Here is a 20,566-nt window from a genome sequence, read left to right on the forward strand (position 1 = left end):
ACTGTGCCTCTGTCTAACAGTGACACAGAAGTGGTACCCGGGTTAAACCTACAATTTCCCATCCACTCATCAAGATTCCTCTTGAAGAGAGTCAATGAGGGACTCTGCCTAACCTGGACTGAGATTTTATTCCAGAGTGAAGGGAGCCTCTGGGTTATGAATCTGTCCCTTCAGCATGTCCTATTTATTTCAGTGTTGAGGTTCAAGTCTCTCGAGCGAGTAGCTCGATGGGATTTGGATTTTCTGAGGTGCAGCATGTCCATTAATTCCGGGTTGGACATGGCTTTGTACGTCAGGCACAGATCGCCTCTGAGCAGGTGGTATGCCACTGAGTAGAGCTGGAGTTTCTTTAACCGGGCAGCATATGGCATCTGTTTCAGCCCTTTGATCCTCTTGGTGAGGTACTTTTGGGGTCTTTCCAGTTGCTGCAGGTGTCTGGTAAGGTGCATCCCAAAATGGGCATTGTACTCAATTATGGGCCTGATGAGGGATGTGTAAAGAGGCGCGATGACCTCCCCTGATCTAGATGTGAATCCCTTCATGATTAGGTGGGCTATATAAAATGTTTTTCTAGCCACTTTGGCCACGTGGTTGAGAGATTGCTATCAACTTGGGTCCCGAATTACTTCTTCTGTACTTAATGGATTACCACGTATGTGGTAATTTGTGGGCACTTTGTTTTTGCCAAATGGGATGATTATACACTTTTTGGCGTTTAGCTTGAGGCCATGGCTCTGGCACCAGTTGTCTGTTTCTATGAAGCCCTTTTGGAGGATGCTTGTGTCGGCTGGAGAGTCGATTATGGCGCCCAGTTTGCAGTCATCTGCAAACTTGGTCAGCCACAGTCCTTCTGTGTTGGCCTGTAACTCCGAGAAATATATACCGAACAAGAGAGGTCCCAGGACTGAGCCTTGTGGGACGCCACTTGTAACTGGTTTGGAGTCTGACATGACTCCAGCAATTCTAACCATGTGGGTTCTGTCCTTGAGCCAGTTTGCAACCCATCTAGTGACATAGGGGTTTATATTTAAGCTGGTGAGCTTATCTATAATTCCCGAGTGGGGTATTGTATCAAAGGCTTTTGCGAGGTCCAGGTAGGCTATGTGGACCACCTTCCCCTCGTCAATGGTCTTGGTGACTGTTTCAAAGAAATCAGCCAGGTTTAAGAGGCAGGATCTGCCCTTAACAAAGCCAAACTGGGTAGGATCCAGTGTCTGTAGGTCCCCAATATCTTTATTTATGAGGTCCATGATGATCCTTTCCATAGCTTTGCAGACCAAGCTAGTCAGGCTTATGGGGCGATAGTTTCCAGGATCCGTTGAAGCACCTATATATAGATGTAGATATCCACAAATACGCATACACAAATATATTTATACAGAGTTTCTTTGTATCTTGCATTTTAGTTACATTTCTCTCATTTTTTGTACTACTTCACTGTGGTTTCTATGCCATGAAGTATTCACTTGTTAGTTTGGAACTTCCCCTTGCTTGCTACTGAAAATGCTGTCTATCTTAAAGACATCCTGATCAATTAACTAACCTACTGCTTAACTACATACTCACTAACTGCTTAAACTATCTTTTAGAATGGTAAGACTGCCTGTCTTAAGTAGAATTCGTTTGAAATATGCACCAGTGTCTTCTTTCCTTTCATGTTTGATGGCAGTAGTATTCACTGCCGTACCTTTTAGCAGTTCTAGTAACCTGGCTACAGTGTCATGCATTCAGCTAGCCTTTCTATGGTCTTTGCATTCAGCTAGCCTTTCTATGGTCTGCTGGTGTTATCTTCCATCTACTGTTTCATGTTACTGCTTACAGAAATGACATTTTAAGTAGTCAGCAAGTAGGTTGAGTGAATGTCAGACATCCAACATACAAGGTAGTACTCTGCCTCTGATAACTTTCTTGCTGTTTTGACTGGCAAGCTGTCTGCAGGCCTTAATTGGATATAGTCTATACATTTGTGTATCTTTTGCTTCATTGATATGCATGGTCATTGTCAGATAATCATCTGTGTATACTGCTGATGTACCAAATTTCACATCTGACACTGTGGCCCTTTTATAATTAAGATGATTTTAAAGAGGTAATTATATGGATCATAAGAGGTTACTAGGCTATTGACCTGGAGGTCATTTCAAACCTAGCTGTTTCATCCCAATGTAATACCATAAATACTCTAGTCAGCACCCTGGATTGTGTTTAGTAGTGACTGTCATTCACTGGTTTATGAATATTACTGAGATGGTGACAGATCAGTTGTATTCATTCAGTCTGTCGACTTAGTAATTTTCAGTAGCTCAAAATGATTGTGTAGTCCTTATTGCTCTGATTACAATCAAGATTTTTGATTGATTACACTTACTCTTTCATTACATTTTACAGGAGTGTGTGAAGCCTGTTTTACAGAGTGGCTATGTGACACGAGTCCGCACCACCCAACAGGTCCTTTACTCTTGCATTGAGACAGCACTCCATCTGCTTTCTCCTTTCATGCCCTATCTGACAGAAGAGTTGTGGCAAAGGCTACCAAGACGGACTGGGGAGACAGCACCAAGCATCTGTGTGGCAAGATTCCCCAGTACTGAGGAACTGGTAAGACTTGACAGTTAAGAAGAAAATAATTTTAGGACTACAGTCTTAAGTATAACTACAGAATATTTTTATAGGTGATGCATTTGAGGTTTTTGCTCTTTGTTGATGTACAGTGATGGGTATCTGTTTGGCATATTTGTTAACTGGGTAAAGCAGTAAAACCATTAGGTTTTTTTATGTATGACCTGCTTGATCCTTGTGCATAAATGACCACGGTGGCCATTTAACATGCATTGCATTTGTCTTTCACTAATTTTATTACAGTGTAAGGAAACTTGTACAGATGCTGACTGGCACAGTCTTTGACAGATCTTACACCTGCCAGATGTTATTCCTCTCTGATGATTCACATGGACAGTTATGAACAGGCTTTTGGTCTTCTGTGGAGTCAGTCCCTTTGCGCCTCTACAGCAGAGACCAATACTTGTTGAGCTTGCATCAAACAGGTTTTATGAACTGATGTACAGTTGTATCATAAGTTATGTAAATATGTAGCTAAAAGTGCTGCGAGTACTCTTGTGTTCCTTCGGTGCTCAGTATCATTCAGTGTCATACTGTCAGAATCTGCATTGTCTCTGTCACGTGAACTTTTCAGATCTTCTCAAGTTCTTTATCCACCACATCCTTTCCTGTAGTAAATAGATGATGATGTGAGAAAATTAATTTAGGTTACAAATTCTGTATCCTGTCTATGAGTAGAAAACAATACCATTGTGCTTTGGAAGGGTCTTCTATGTGTTTCTTTGGAAGGGTCTTCTATGTGTTTATCTTGACCAGCAATTCACCACTTCTTGAACTTCAGTCATCAGACTCAGATCTTTCTAAGTCATTTTCTAGAAACCTTTCATCACATCTGACATAGCCATCACTAATGTGTGACCTTTAACAAGTTACTGCTTATCTCTTCTCTAATGCTCTAGCACAAAACAGTGTTAATGTTAGACAGTTTTAAACGAGTCCTTATTTTCTTTGCAAGTGGTTCTAAGTATAAATCAAGTAACCAGACAGTGCCTAGGGACAACTGGGAATTTGTGCTTTGGATATTCAGTGGTTCCCTGGACTGCAAGCCTGGTAATTACTCATGAACCTATCATAAAATGACCCAAAGTGAGCTCATCGAAAGTTTCCCATCAGTTATTTCCCACTGCAGTGTCAGACTAGGACTTGTTGTGTAAGTGTGTCTGAAAAATCGTTTTCCTCATTAACATATGCATTTTCCTCTAGTGATGTATTCTGAAAAAGTCATCAGTGAAATTTATTTTGTTCATGCACCTCTGGACACAAGATGGCATGTCAGGATAAGCATGAAGATTAGCCATGATGCAGGAGCTTGTTAGTAGTGCCAGATTTTCAATCAGAGCTTTGGGACAGAGCATTATTAGCTCCTCTGTGTGGAGGCCATAGGCTGAAAGCCTAAGAAAGCCCAAGGAGAAGTACCAGTGTTCATTCACAGAGCACTCTCAGTGTCATTCTCCTCGAGAGCCTTCTTGCTGTTGTAAGGGTTATTCTGAATGGAATGATTTCCCTCTTTCCTCTTAATGTTGATTCTTCATTTATTCCTTTTAATTTTCCACAAAAGTGGCATAATGCTTTCCCAGGCCCTCCCATTTTCCTGTCTGAGAAAAACAAGCAATCGTCTCTGGATATCGCCTTGCTCCCCTTCAAAAGGGACTGTCAAGATATTTATCATTAAGCCCTCAACAGGGTCTCACCACAATGACTCATGAGTTCTCATTTCAGTTTGATGTGTCTCTGTCAAAAGTACATTGGTCACTGGCTGTATTTTCCCTTCAGGCCTAATTTCCTTCCTCAGAGAAGACCATAATTTTCAGCCCTTTTGGTGAGATAGGAGACTGACACACCAGATCCCTTTATACAGATCTTGTTTGTGGCCTTTCTAACTAAATTCTTGAGTCTTTTGGGGGTGGGAGAGTCTAAGGACATCAGGAAGATAAGGCATGAAATAACAGGAATATTCTGAAGAAGGGGTGAACGAGGAAGGAGAGTCCCACCTGACTTTTCAGCTCCTAAACACCATTCCAGATAAGGAAGAAGAAACACTGGGGATATCTTCCTCAGAATGCTTTGGTTTTTGAAAGGGCCTCATGGACACAAGGCAGAAATTGATAATTACCCCCTTTACAGAGAAACCATAAAGATATGGAAATGGTCCATAATATCACAGTGCTTTCTTACAGCAATGCACATATCAGGAGCATCCAGTGTGATTGCGGGTAGCTTGAGCAGGCAGGTTTTGTTCTCACTCAGACAATCTCTCCACAAGGCAATCTCTTGAAAGATGTCCCAGAGTTGGGGAAGATGCTGTTGCACTCACTTTGCTACTCCATCAAACATCAAATGTGACAGCGTCTTCACCATCATTCCCAAGAGGGACAACTCCTAAAAGGTGCATTTTTCTCACCTTTGGTCTCCAGGTCTCCTGTATTGATTTTCCCCATTTCCTCTCGTAGGTTCATAGGTAGGTTCTAGGCTATCTGCCTGAGGGCATTTATAAGCCTAGCCAGAGTGTGTCGGCTTTCGCCTCCCCATTGATTAATTAACTGATCCTCTGTCAAGCAGAGCCAATAAAGTGATCCCAGGGGTGTATTTTCTGTTACTCTTCCACTCGTTAAGGTTTCTCTTGAAGAGTGTTAGTGAGGGGCTCTGCCTAATGTAGTTTGGAATTTATTTCCAAAGCATGGGGAGTCTCTGTGACAGGAATCTATCCCTCCAGCATGTTCTGTTTATTGTTGTGGCGAGGTTTAACTCACTAGAGCGTGTGGCTCGCAGTGACTTGGATTTCTTTAGGTGGAGCATGTCCATCAATTCTGAGTTCGACATGGCTTCAAGCCTTTCTGTGTTGGAGGGAAGCCTTCTAGCTTATCAGTGGGAGTGGTAAGCACTAGGTAGCCTATCTACCTCGGGAAGAGTGGGTTTTGGCCCAGAAATTGTTGCTCATTGGCTGTTTGGGCAGTTTTTCCATCTCTTTCTACTTTCTGGTTTAAAAGCCCGTGTTTGCATTTGGTCCCTGCCTTTCCTGTAACTAGTGTAGTCCAGGTACAGATTTGCTGTGTCCAGGACTGTTGGTAAGCTTCTGAGCCCCCCAAGCCCTTCTGTGTTGGAGAGAAGCCTTCGAGCTTATCAGTGGGAGTGGTAAGCACTAGGTAACCTATTTACCACAGGAGGAGTGGTTACTGGCCCAGAAATTATAGTTTATTGGCCGTTTGGGAAGCTTTTCCATCTCTTTCAGCCTTCTGATTTAAAAGCCTGTGTTTGCGCTTGTTTCCTGCCTTCCATGTTACTAGTCTAGTCCAGGTACATATTTGCTGTATCCAGGACTCTTTGTAAGTTTCTGAGCCCCGAAGCCTTCTAGCTTATCAGTGAGAGTGGTAAGCATTAGGTAGCCTATCTACCACAAGAGGAGTGGTCCCTGGCCTAGAAATTGTAGCTGATGGCTGTTTGAGCAGTTTTTTTCCATCTCATTCAACTTTTTGGTTTGAAATCCACGCTTGCGCCGGTTTCCTGCCTTTCCTATAACTAGCCTAGTCCGGTTACAGAGTTGCTGTATCCAGGATTGTTACTAAGTTTCTGAGACCCCCCAAGCCTTTCTGTATTGGAGGGAAGCCTTCTAGCTTATCAGTGGGAGTGGTAAGCATTAGGTAGCCTATCTCCCACAAGAGGAGTGGTTCCTGACCCAGAAATTGTAGCCATTGGCCGTTTGGGCAGTTGTTTTCCATCTCTTTCAACTTTCTGGTTTAAAAGCCACACTTGCGCTTGTTTCCCACCTTTCCTGTAACTAGCCTAGTCCGGTTACAGAGTTGCTGTATCCAGGATTGTTGGTAAGTTTCTGAGCCCCGCAAGCCTTTCTGTGTTGGAGGAAAGCCTTCTAGCTTATCAGTGGGAGTGGTAAGCACTAGGTAGCCTATCTACCACAAGAGGAGTGGTTCTTGGCCCAGAAATTGTAATTTATTGACCATCTGGACAGTTTGTCCATCTCTTTCAACTTTTTGGTTTAAAAGACCACATCTGCACTTGTTTCCCATCTTTCCTGTAACTAGCCTACTGGGAAGCACTAGAAAGCCTTAAACTAATACAAGCCTTCTAGCTTAGAAGAGAGACTTTGGAGTGATTAAGTATCAGTTTTCTGTACTTTCTTGCTGTACTTAACTGTTTTCCGCCTAAACACCGATTTTCCAGTGTTTATTGTGATTCAAAAGCTTGGTTTTTTTCACATATTGTACTTATTTGACTGCCTGCACTTTTAAAAAGTCCTTTTTTGTTTAAATAATGTAAGTGCGATAGCCTTATCTGATCATTTGTAGTAGTTTAAAGCTGTTTTAAGTGTATTTTTTACTGTTTTTGACTTATCTTTTCAAAAAAAAAAAATCCTTTTTTCCTGCCTTTCTAAGCTAGTATAGTCCAGTTTTCAGGCTAGTGCTGAATTCAGGGCAGTGTTACAAGTTTCTGAGTTGCCGATACCTTACTTGGATAGAAGGAAGTTTCTCTGTTCACCTGTGAGAGAGTGGAGCTTTAGCAGCCTATCTGTCCCTGGAAGAGTGGTTCCAGCCCAGAAGTTAGTAGTTTATTGGCCATTTTGTGCTAATTTCTCTCTCTTTCATTTCCCTGCTATAAAAACTTGTTTCCACAGTTTTGTGTGCTGGGCAAGGCCGGTTAGCTAGGGTTAAATTATTCCCAGCTCCACTAAGTCTTCTCTTCAGTTTTTCCCTTGAAACTAGTCTAACTCTCAACCTAAGCACTCAGAAAGCATCCTACAGCCCAGCACTTGCTCAGACCTAATAGCAAGCACTAATATACCCTGACACTTGACTGCCCAGCAGGGCAAGGCTGTTTATTCACCCCTCACCAACCAAGCAACTAAGCAGCTCACCCTACTATTTAGGCATGACCAAAGGGCAATTTCAAGTGTAATCTCCATTTCAGCTGGTGAATGTGGGTATCCTGAGGCAATGTTACAACTGCCTCATGTACACAGACAACTCTCTCCTCCTACCACAAAACACTAACATATGCGAGAGATGCAGTTATACAGCCAAACTGGAGGCTAAGCTGTCGCCACCCAAGACTGGAACAGACAGTCAAGAAGTGAAGGTTAACACTTGCACCAAACTTCCAGCCATACATAGATCTACTAAACCAGCACTGGCAAAAAATACACATAAATACACAAAATCATACTTGGAGGCTCTAAATAAAAACCGTCACAAACCAGACAACACATAAAACACAAAGTCACTGTGCCGCACAATCACAGCCCTTAAGGCGAAATAACATACCTAACACATTAGTAATAGGTGACTCTGTAGTCAGGCACACTGACTTCCCACTCACTAGGCTGGACGAGCAGATGGTTACTGTTAGCTGCCTGTCGGGAGCCAGAATCCGCCACATAACACAAGCACTCAGGTCACTCCAGAACAAGTACAAATATGACTCTGTCATTGTTCATGTTGGTGTGAATGACCTGAGACGTACCTCCCTGGACTACATGAAAAGAGACATGGAAGAGCTCTCTGTTCATGTAGCCTAGGCTGGTATGACCTTGACCCTGAGTAGCATCCTGCCCTCACCAAGAATGATACCTCACTATAAAGAAAAAATGATCAATTTCAACAATTGGCTAATCTTCTGGTGTCATTCAAAGGGGATCCAGTGTCTGTCAGCCTGGGACGACATGCTCAACAAGCCGCTTTACTTCGCAAGAGACTGCTTGCACCTGTCACCCCTAGGCTTTCGAATACTTGCCAAGGCTCTTGCTGCCCTCATAGTGCCTTTTGTAGGCAAGGCTCAAAAGTCATACCCACCTCTGTAAACAGCACAATTAACAAAAAACTGAGGGTTATGCTACTCAACGCCAGGAGTTTAAATCTCAAAATGCATGCACTCGAAGCACTCCTCAGTATGGAGAATGTCAACATCTGTGCAGTAACTGAAACCTGGTTCAAGGCTCCAGAGAGCACCCCAGCACTACCGGGCTACAACTCGTACCACACTTTTCGGCCACAGAACATGGACCAAAACACACCTCCAGGTTAGTGGCGTAGCATGATACCTCTGAGATCATCCATGTGCAGCTAACATCAGGCACATCTGCAGTGCAAATTGTGGCCTGCTACAGATCACCCTCTATGACCCAGGGACCACCACTCCACCTTTCTGAAGACACTGGAAAACATGAAGGTCCTACCGAACACCCTGATATTAGGCAATTTCAATTACCCTACCATTAACTCGGAAAACTACTTGAGTACAAACTCCCAGGCCCAGCGCTTATTGGAATTCATCAACTCAAATGCCCTGGATCAGCTGGTAAACTCCCCTACCAGAAGTGAAAACATATTGGACCTGGTCATCACAAACATGGGCGACAGGTGTTCCACACCACAGGTCAACCCATCACTGGTTAGATCAGACCATAAACTAATCACTTTGGATGTCCACACCCCACCACCACCCCAACTAAGGGAAACGACAGTAAAAAACTTTTTTAAAGCAAACTTCACCTTACTTAAGACAGAGGCAATAAGTTTCACAGCCTCCATGCTAAAGGATAATGCTGCCCAAGATGCAGAAACCTTTACAACCTTTACAAATGCACTCTATGAGCACCTACAAGGATGCATGGATCGTACCATCCCTAGCAAAACCAAGACTTGCTCCTCTAAGAGAAGGAAACCAGTCTGGTGGACCCCTGCCATAAACAGGCTATACAATAGAAGGAGGAAACTAATTCAGAAAAAAAGGAAATCCCAAGAAAGAAAGACATCCCTGATCAGTATCAGTAAGAAACTAAAGTCCCTCATAAAATCATCCAAGGCTAACTTTGAAAGAAAAATAGCCATGGATTCAAAAGATAACCACAAAGCCTACTTTAGCTATGTTAAGAATCTAAGTGGCAACTCACAGATATGCACTGAACTAGTGCAAAATAGCACAAAGTATACTGAACCTACTGATATTGCCAACATCCTGGCAGATAGAGTAATTGCAAACTTCACCCCCCTCTCACCCCCAAAAAGGCCCACAACAATACCGGAAAAGTGTAGTGTCCCGGAAATCACAGACACACAGGTGAAAATAGCCCTTTCAGAAGCCAAAAACACAGCGTCAATGGGACCAGATGGTGTCCCAAGCTGCGTCTTGAACGAACTAACCCCCCCCCACCTAAACACGCTGTACAACCTCAGCCTCTCCGCAGGCTACGTGCCCATAGAATGGCACACAGCAATGGTTATTCCACTCCACAAAGGAGGGGCCACAACTGATCTTGGTAACTATCGCCCCATAAGCCTGACTAGCCTGGTCTGCAAGGCTATGGAGCGCATCATCATGGAACTCATTAACAAAGACATTGGGAATCTCCAAACACTTGACCCGACCCAGTTCGGCTTTGTTAAGGGCAGATCATGCCTACTAAACTTGGTTGACTTCTTTGAGACAGTCACCAAGGCCATAGACGAGGGAAAGGTTGTTCACACAGCCTACCTTGACCTCGCCAAGGCTTTCGACATCATTCCCCACTTAGGTATTACAGAAAAACTCACCAGCCTGAACATAAACCCCTACGTCACGAGATGGGTTGCCAACTGGCTTACAGACAAAACTCACACAGTAAGAATAGCAAGCTCCAGGTCTGACTCTAAACCAGTCACAAGTGGTGTCCTGCAAGGCTCGGTCCTGGGACCCCTACTGTTCGGCATATACTTCTCAGAAGTACAGGCAAACACAGGAAGACTATGGCTAATCAAGTTCACCAATGACTGCAAACTGGGAGCCATAATTGACTCTCCGGCTGACACATTCATTCTCCAAAAGGGCTTTACTGAGACGGACACCTGGTGTCAAAGTCATGGCCTCAAGCTAAATGCCAAAAAATGCATAGTCATCCTGTTTGGGAAAAACAAAACACCCACAAATTACCAAATAGGTGGCAGCCCCCTTAATACAGAAGAGGTAATAAGAAATCTGGGGACCCAGGTACATAGTAATCTCTTCTTTGACAATCATATTGCCCAAGTAGTTAGGAAATCCTTCTATTTGGCCCATCTAATTGCTAAAGGATTTGCATCTAGAAATAAAGAGGTTATAGTGCCCCTCTACTCGTCACTCATCAGACCCATCATAGAGTACAATGCCCCATTTGGGATGTACCTCACAAGACACTTCCAACAGCTGGAGAGATCACAAAAGTACCTCACCAAGAGGATTACTGGCCTCAAACATATGTCCTATGCAGCCCGACTGAAAAATCTCCGGCTGTACTCTGTGGCATATTGCTTACTCAGAGGTGATGTTCATCGTGTTACCCTGCTGCAGTCATCACACTTGGGTTATCCTGCCATCAGGCGGTCCTGCAGTTGGCCCGAATTCTAAAGTCTTGGTCCAGCATCGGTTGCTTATGCTTCTTCCCTGACGTCAGAGCGTCAGGGGTATATGAGGCATCCAACGCCATTAGTCTTTCTTGCCGCACGGTGCCCGAAGCAGAAGCAGTTCGCAAGTGCCGGTTGGCCGACACCTGAGATTTTCGATTTGAATTTCAGTCCGAAGTCTTCAATAAAGCTAAGTACCCTGTTGGTGAACATTTTCTTGCCTCAGTCCGATGTCAGAAAAAGTTAACAATTGCATTTCTTGTGGAAAGCAAATACCTCATAAGGACTTCCATTCCTATTGTATTCCTTGCCTAGGCCCAGACCATGACGTCACAGGTTGTCGGTTTTATGCTAGGTTTAATAAACGCACTATCAAACGCCGTTTTGACTTCGCACTGCATTACTTTGGTAGGAAATTCAATTATATCATGCCGTCGGAGCAGCCGACGACCGCAATTCATAAAAAACGCAAGGATAAGGACAGGCAGCCTAGGAATAAGCCAGACCCCGAGGCCTCAGATGGGCCTGTCGCTGGTTCTCCGGTTTTCAGTGAGGTGCCTATGCAACCCCTGACTACCGCAGAGCTGGAACCCCAGACAGCTGCCGACTCCCAAGCGGAGTCTACTAGGCCGACGCAGCCATCTACCGACACCGGAGCAAATTTAGACACCGGTGCAGAGGAAACACCTTCGGTTGCAGGAGGTGTCTTCAGACCAACTACACTCACCATTAAATCTTATGCTAAGCTAACAGATGCTTAATATGGCTGAAGATTTAATTACCCTTATCAGGGGTTCCCATCCCCCTCCTGATAAAAGACCAAGACGAGAGGAAGATTATGCATCCTCTCACCAGGTTTCTCTCTCTTCAGATTCTTTTGAGGAACAGGATTACACTTTTCCACCTTATGAGGATTCTGATGCTGAAGACTGTATTCCCTCAGCATCTCCCCCTGAAGACTACTCCTTTGGGGAAACATTACATACCATGAGGGAACATTTCCACTGGGAAGGCCAGGATTACTCAGATTCTAAGAAAAGGCTCCGAGAGTTCCTTTTGTTACCCCAGCACAGACCTCTTGCTATCCCTCCTGTTTTAGACATTGTGGATGATGTCTACTTGGAGTCTAGTTTAAATCCAGACTCTCCACCTCCTGCTCCAGCCAAACTAGACAGATACTACAGAGTACCTCACACAAATTCCTTTATAAAAGCCCTGTAGCTGACCCAGAAACCATATCCCAGGGTCCTAAGAGAGCAAAGGCTTCTATGGCTAAAAATCCTGTGCCCTCTGAAAGAGATTCCAGAGCCCTACATAGATGGGGAAAGAAGATATACACCTCTGCAACTCTGGCTATGAGAGCATTAAATTGCCAGTTTCACATGCTGAAATATAAACAATTCCTGATGTCTCAGTTAAAACAAAAAAATTAGCACACATTCACAGCAGCCTGAATTCAAGGAAATGCAGGATCTGTTGCATGCAGCTGAACAGGTGGGCAAGCATACTTTACAATGCGGATTTGATTCACTAGAAGCTTCGTGTACAGCAGCTGTTACTGGCTCAGTCATTCGTAGACATGCTTGGTTAAAAGAGCAAACCCTCCCTGACCATGTTAAAGCAAAATTATTAGATGCACCTTTACAACAGGATGTATTATTTGGTGTCAAAGCAGAAGAGGTTTTAAAGAATATGGAGGATAAGGCTAAATCTGTGCAAACGGTCAAGGATTTCTTGCAGGTACAACCCCCTTGCTTCAGCAGAAATTGACCAACAAAAAATTGATCCTTTCCAGCTTCAGACAGATCACAGAGGGGCAAATACAGACGCCTAAGGGGCAGAGGTCAGTCACAGGGCCCTTACAAACCTCACCAATGGGGTTCTGCTACCCAGAAAGGAGGAGAAGACGGGCCCCAAGCTAGCAGAAGGCAGACACAATGACTCTGTCCTCAAACTACCAAGCAAATCTCTCCTGGCAACACCCGTGGGAGGAAAACTAGCATTTTTTGCAGACAACTGGCACATCATCACAAAAGACAAATGGGTTCTAAACATTCCACTTTCATACCTTACCAAGGATCAAAGGAATGCCAAACCTGCCACCAAATCAATGGGCAGAGGTACAAAAACAAATTACAGCTCTCATGAACATGAGAACCATTCAACAGGTACCTACACTAGAGCAGGGACAAGGATTTTACTCAAGACTCTTCCTAGTTCCAAGAAAGGACAAAGCATGGAGACCCATTCTGGATCTTTCAATTCTGAACACCTATCTGCAAGTACCAATATTCAAGATGCTAACACTACAGCAGCTTCTTCCCATGCTGGGCAAGAATGCTTGGCTAGTTACTTTGGATCTCAAGGAGGCATACCTGCATGTCTCTATCAGACAAAATTGCAGAAGATACCTCCGCTTCATTGCAGGTTCAACGCATTATCAATTCTCTGCACTGCCCTTTGGCTTATCTACTGTGCCTAAGGTCTTCACAAAATGCCTGGCACCAGTAATTGCATACTGCAGACAAAGAGGAATTCAAATATACCCATACCTGGATGACTGTCTTGTTCAAGCAGAAAGCAAGGACATTCTTTTACAGCATCTGGCATTTGTCAAGCACCTTCTAAGTTGCCTAGGGTACACAGTAAACAAAAAGAAATCAAAACTAGTGCCCTCACAAAACATAACATTCTTGGGTGCCAGCTTGAATACAACGGCCCAGATGGCTTATCTCACGCCAGACAAACAACGACAGCTGTTTCAATATTTCAAAATAATGGCAACAAAGACCCAACTCCCTGCAAGAAACATTCTGCAGGCCTTGGAATACATGGCATCTTGCATACTACTAATACCATTTGCAAAACTACATATGAGGAAAGTACAATGGTACCTGAAAATTGTATGGACTCAGCACAGCCACAGCTTGGAAACAATGATTCCACTCATTCCCTGCCTTCAACAAGAGTTTCTATGGTGGGCACAGGCATGTCACCTCAACAAGGGTCAGCCTTTCACCTTACCCACAGCCAGGCAAACTATGACTATAGATGCATCAGACTATGCGTGGGGAGCACACATGGCAGGACGCTGCATTCAGGGCAAATGGACTACAGATCAGAGACACCTGCATATCAATCAAAAAGAAATGCTAGCAGTGCAGAATGCCCTAACAGCTTTCAAGGACCTTCTACACCCAGGACAACTACTAATAAGGACAGACAACACCACAGTTATGTGGTACATAAACAAGCAAGGGTACACATTCCTACCCCCTATGCAGGCAAGCAATGACCTTGTGGAACACTGCACTGTCTTACCAGGTTCAATTACAAGCACAATTCCTGCCAGGAAAGAAAAACACATTGACAGACGACCTAAGCAGAAACATCATGGATCCACACGAATGGAAACTAGATCCACAAGTATTTGCAATGATAGCTCAAAAATGGGGACGCCCAGACATAGATCTGTTTGCAAGCCCCCACAACCACCAACTTCAAAAATTTTGCAATAGGACCTTCCATCCACTAGCTTGGAAAGTGGACGCTCTCTCATTCAGTTGGAAAACATTAACAGTGTATGCCTTCCCTCCACTACCTCTTCTAGCAAAGGTACTGCTGAAAGTCAGATTAGAGAGGCCACAAATGATTCTCGTTGCACCAGACTGGCCACACCAACATTGGTACCCAATTTTAAGGAACATGGCGCAGGGCCCACCATGGATTTTGCCACAAAATTCCTCACCTGCTCACCCAGTGAGACAATCTGATTCTACACAGCCAGCTCAAGACTTTAAACCTGGCTGCATGGCAAATTACCTAAACAACCAGCCAACACCTCTATCCAAAGCCGTTATGGATGTCATTCTGGAGGCCAGGAGGCCCAGCACCAGGAAAACCTATTCAGACAAATGGAAAAGATTTTGCTCCTGGAACCAGGCTAAAGGCCTAAATCCCCTGGAGCCGAACATTCCTCAGATTATACAATATTTAACTGAGATGTTACACAAAGGACGTTCCTTTTCATTTATTAAGATCCACGCCTCAGCAATTTCAGCTCATTACAGCACGGATCCTCCTTTATTTTCACATCCACTCCTAAGACAGTACCTCAGAGGGGCTAAGAACTTAAGACCGCCAAGGAGAGCTCCAACACCTACTTGGGATCTCAACTTTGTCCTGGAAAAGCTTACACTGCCGCCCTTTGAACCAGCTTTTTCAACTGATTTAAAATTTCTTTCATGGAAAACTGCCCTACTACTAGCAATAACCTCAGCTAGAAGAGTCTCAGAGCTACAGGCACTAATGGCAGTGGAACCTTTCCTCATTTTTCATCAAGACAGAGTTTCTCTATGAACTAATCCTTCTTTTATGGTATCCAGTGTGGCCCTAAACCCAAACCATTCACTTGCCCACCTTCTTCCCAAATCCCCAGAACAAAGGAGAAAGACTCCTGCACTTTTTGGACATTCACAGGCAATTACATTACTACTTGGATAAAACTAAGGCTTTCAGAAAAACTGACCAGCTCTTTGTAGCCTATGCTACAGGATCACAAGGAAAAGCTATCTCAAAACAGATCATTTCTAAATGGATAGGACATTGCATACATTTCTGCTACACACATCATGGGAAACCAGTACCTGCTAACATTAAGTCCCACTCCACCAGGGTACAGCTACATCAGCAGCCTTTCTCAGGGGAGTGCCAACCAAGGATATTCTGGAAGCTGCTACTTGGAGTTCAGTGCACACCTTCACCAAACACTATCACTTACCTCTTTACTGTAAGACTAGAGCTGGTTTTGCCACTGCAGTTTTGCAGGGCCTACTAGCTTCTTCTAACCCTGTTTGATTCCACTTCCCCTCCTTAGCTTTGGGATTCAACCCAAGTGTGATGACTGCAGCAGGGTAACACGATGAACATAGTACAGTTTTGTACCTACCATAAATGTAGATGTTCGAGTGTTCACCCTGCTGCAGTCCAGGTTTCCCTCCCTCCATCCCCTCTGAACTAGCTGAACTTATCTCTACCATTTTATCCTATACTGTATCTGTGGTGTATTTGCTTATATCTAAGGGTTTTGTTTTATTTATACATTTTTTTTTTTTGCTTACCTTTTGGGGGCACCTGACATCTGGGGCAAGAAAAACTGAAGAAAATGGTGTCAGATGCTTCTTATATACCCCTGACGCTCTGACGTCAGGGAAGAAGTGACAGCAACCGACGCCGGACCAAGACTTTGGAATTCGGGCCGACTGCGGGATCGCCTGACGGCAGGATAACCCAAGTGTTTTGACTGCAGCAGGGTAAACACTCGAACATCTACATTTATGGTAGGTACAAAACTGTACTTTCTCTGCCTTCATCAAATTCCTTCAGAAAGCCATGGGGTGTATGGCAAAGGTCATTCTCATAGCCCTGTTCTGGCCATGCCAGATATGCTTCCCCTTGCTGCTGCATCCTCTTAAGAGCTGACCTCTTCTTCCATAACACCTTCACCTGCTGTCTCACCTATTCAGACAGCCTCACCCAGACATGTTATCCCTGCATTTCATTGTGTGGTTTCTCTACTTCAGAGATGTCCAAGGACCATGTGCTCCATCCTGAGGTGATTAATAGCTGCATCTCATAGATTCTACAAGAAAAATCTATAAAGGGAAATAAAAAAAAAAATTTTTCCCTTTTTTGCTACTCAGCAAAATATAGACCTTGTCTTAGTTTATGTATCCCAAGTGCATACCTTGTTATCAGACATATTTAAAAAAAGGTTAGTTATTCTTTAGTAAAAGTTCATCTGGCAGCTGTATCCTCCTTTCACCAGTGTTTTTCTTATGTAGCCATTAATTCTGAAAAAAGTGTGTCAGAGCTTCATGCTCCTATCTTCCAAATTTCCTTACCTAATTTTCTATCCCAAAGAGTCATGCTGAGAACTAACACTTTTTTATGCTTTAGGTGGCCACTCGGGTGAATACAATTGCTGATGTTCTTCATGTTTCACTGCTGCAGTCATCACACTTGGGTTATCTGACTGCAGGTAGCCCTCAGTCGGCCTGAATACCAGAGACTTAGTATTTCCGCGTGGGTTGCTGTCGCTCCAGGACTGACATCAGGTCATCAGGGGTATAATAACAGGCAGCCGACACCATTATATCAGTCTTTCTTGCCGAGGAGCTTGAAGCAGAAGCAGTTCGCAAGTGCCGGTCGACCGCTACCTGAGTTTTTCATTTATGAATTGAATAATCTTGAAGTCTTCTAAAGCTAAGTACCCCGTTGTTGATCCTTTTTTCTTGCTTTAACCGATGTCAGAAAAAGTTAACAATCGTATTGCCTGTGGAAAGGAAATACCACACAGAGATTTTCATTCTTACTGTATCACCTGTTTAGGCCTAGACCACGACGTACCTTGCTGTCAGTTTTGTGCCTTGTTTAACACCCGAACCATTCATCATCGGACTCTCTTTGTCGCTAAATTCTTTCACTCTCTATCTCCGTATTCCAAAATGGTTTCAGTAAGCCATCCTTCTACCGGTATTCTGAAAAAACATAAGGATAAAGACAGAGACAAACCACACAGGTCCAATACTGCCAACGACGCTTCCATTAAGCTAATCGCCAGTTCGCCGGTACTCATTGTAGCTTTTGCAGCCTTTGATGCCCGCTTCAGTGGATTCACAGGCCTCTACCAAGACCCGTTCAGCGTCTGGTATGCCGTGAGATTCTTCTTCGACTATGGAACGTGTGGATGTCTCTACCTTGGATGGGTCCGGAGCTGCTGAGCAGACACCGGCTTCTGAGGCAGTTTTTCGCACTACCAATGTTCGACTCAAACCGACGACTTCTTTTTTATCTAAAACTACCGAGTTTCTTAGGCCAAGAGTACATGCTACGCCTAGAAAACCGATGGCCAAAGTGCATGCACCTAATCCCTTGCCATAATGACAAATGCTTAGAATGGCAGAAGACCTTATCATGTTGATTAGGGGAAGTCAGCCTTCCTCTGCTAAGAGGAAAAGAGACCAGTCCCCTGCAGCTTCAACAGATCAGGCGTCCAATGACTCTGAGGTATCTGATTATGAAGACATGTCCTTATCTACTTATAAGAATTCAGATGCAGAGGAATCCATTCCCTCTGCCTCTCTTCCAGAGGATTTTTCTTTTGGTGAAACCTTACATACTTTAAGAGAGAATTTCCACCAGGAATGCCAAGACTATCCTCAGTCCAAAAAGAGACTCGGATAATTTCTAGATTTGTCACAGCACAGGCCTTTAGCAGTAGCCCCAGTCCTGGAAGTTGTTGATGTTTTCATGGAATCCAGCCTTACTCCTGATACTTTACCCCCCTGCCCCTAGGAAACCAGACAGGTACTACAGAGTACCTGACACACACAAATTTCTTTTCAAAAATCCTACTGCTGATCCAGAGATCATTTCCCAGGGGCCTAAAGATATCAAGGCAACTACAGCCAAGAATCCCACCCCTTCAGACAGGGATTCCAGAGCTTTGGACAGATGGGGTAAGAAGGTATATACCTCTGCAACTCTTGCCATTAGAGCATTGAATTGTCAATTTCACATGCTGAAGTGCCAGCAACATATTATGGAACTTATTAAACAAAAAATAGCAACCTTTACAGACTGTGCAGAAAATAAAGAATTGCAGGAGCTTATGCCCTCTGCAAGCCAAGTCACCAAGCATACTTTGCAGTGTGGCTTTGATGCCCTAGAAGCATCTTACAGGGCAGCAGTCACTGGTTCTGTACTAAGAAGACATGCTTGGCTTAAGGAGCAGACTATGTCAAATCAAAGTTACTAGACGCTCCTTTGAACAAGGACAGTTTGGCACCAAAGCAGAAGAGGTTCTTAAAAAGATGGAAGAAAAATCTAAGTCTATGCAGATTGTTAAAGAATTTTTACAAGTGCAACCTCCTAGATTCAGTAGGCATTGCACCTTCAAACACTGGTCCTTTCCAGCCCCATTCAGACCATCTCAAACCAGACCCAGGGGAAACTGACCACCTAGACTACAGTCTCAGAGTATGCAGAGAGCTAAGCAATGGAGTGCCCCCTCCCCCAAAGCAGGGAGTGGTAAGCCACCTCCTTACGGAAAAAACTCACAATGACTTTTCCATCCCTCTCCTCACCTCTGCCCAATTGCTTGTGCCCCTAGGAGAAAAACTTGCCCTTCATGCAAAAAACTGGATGTTCATCACAAAAGACCAATGGGTCCTCAACATTATATCCCAGGGGTACAAATTTTACTTCCACTCACTGCCATCCCCAAAAGGGTTCCCAGATCTTCCTCCAAACCAGTGGGCAGAGGCATAAAACCAAGTCCTATCCCTGCTCTCCATCAAAACTATTCAGCCAGTTCCATTGGAGCAGATAGGTCAAGGATTCTATTCCAGACTTCTCCTGGTACCCAGAAAAGAGGGCTCTTGGCATCCGATCCTGGATCTTTCAGTTCTCAACACCTTCCTGGTGGTACCAAAATTCAGAATGCTTACCCTGCAACAGCTTCTACCTCTGCTAGCCAAGGATGCCTGGTTAGTCACCCTAGACTTAAATGATGCCTATATCTGCACATCCCTATAAGGGAATCATGCAGGAAGTATCTACGTTTCAGGGCAGGATCTATGCATTCAGTTCTCTGCACTTCCCTTTGGCTTATCCACTGCGCCCAGAGTATTCACAAAATGCCTGGCTCCAGCCATTGTCCAAATTTACCCATACTTGGATGACTGCCTGATTCAGGCGAACAGTCAGGAATTGCTGTTGCAGCACCTAACATTTGTGAAAAACCTCCTCACTACCTTGAGGTACACAATCAATGAAAAGAAATCAAAACTGGTAGCCAGTCAAAAGATTGTATTCCTGGGAGCAAGCTTGAACACAACATCCCAGATGGCATTCCTCACTTCAGAAAAGCAAGTCTTTCTGACAGCCTACTTAAAAAAATGGCCACCAGAACCCAGCTATCCGCAAGGAAAATACTGCAGGCCCTGGGGTTCATGACTTCATGTGTACTGCTAATTCTGTATGCAAGACTGCATATGAGGAGACTTCAATGGTACTTAAAAAGTCTTTGGTGCCAACATTCTCAGGACCTGGAAACAGTCATTCTTATCATACCCTGTCTAAGGACAAAGTTCCTTTGGTGGGCAGAAGCATGACTGCCCTTTACTCAACCCACGCCGCACAGACCCTAACCACAGGGTCTATATTAGAACACTGAACTTTCAAAATTTCGAGTGTTCTAATATCGAACCCTATTAATCGAAAATTTAAAACCTCGAACATGCAGAACAGCAAATTTTTTGCTAGGGAAGAAAATTCACTGTTCAAAAACACATACACACAACACAAGCACACCAAACAAACAGCAATCCACACACATACACCTAAACTCTTACACCTAACCCTACACTAAACTATATGTACACCACTAACTATCCAATTACCTTAACCCAAACCCTAACCCTAAGGTCCATCACTATCGCACAGTCACCTCACCAGCTCCCTAGCCCTCACGTTCACACAATCGCACACTTACCTGACCCACGCCCTAACCCTAACTC

General features: G+C 44.0%; 1 protein-coding gene across 2 annotated transcripts in view; it reads left to right on the forward strand.

Moving 5' to 3' along the window:
• VARS2 (valyl-tRNA synthetase 2, mitochondrial) overlaps positions 1-20,566 on the forward strand; it is a 1,808,135-nt gene that overhangs the window by 1,690,928 nt on the left and 96,641 nt on the right. For both annotated transcript variants that reach the window (XM_044084462.1, XM_044084463.1), the window contains exon 26: positions 2,389-2,598. In XM_044084462.1, the coding sequence (XP_043940397.1) occupies positions 2,389-2,598 (210 nt within the window). The remainder of the gene's footprint in view (positions 1-2,388; positions 2,599-20,566) is intronic.

Source organism: Protopterus annectens, chromosome 9.part0 (assembly GCF_019279795.1).
Source record: "Protopterus annectens isolate FY-2018-M chromosome 9.part0, PAN1.0, whole genome shotgun sequence".
NCBI lineage: Eukaryota > Metazoa > Chordata > Ceratodontiformes > Protopteridae > Protopterus > Protopterus annectens.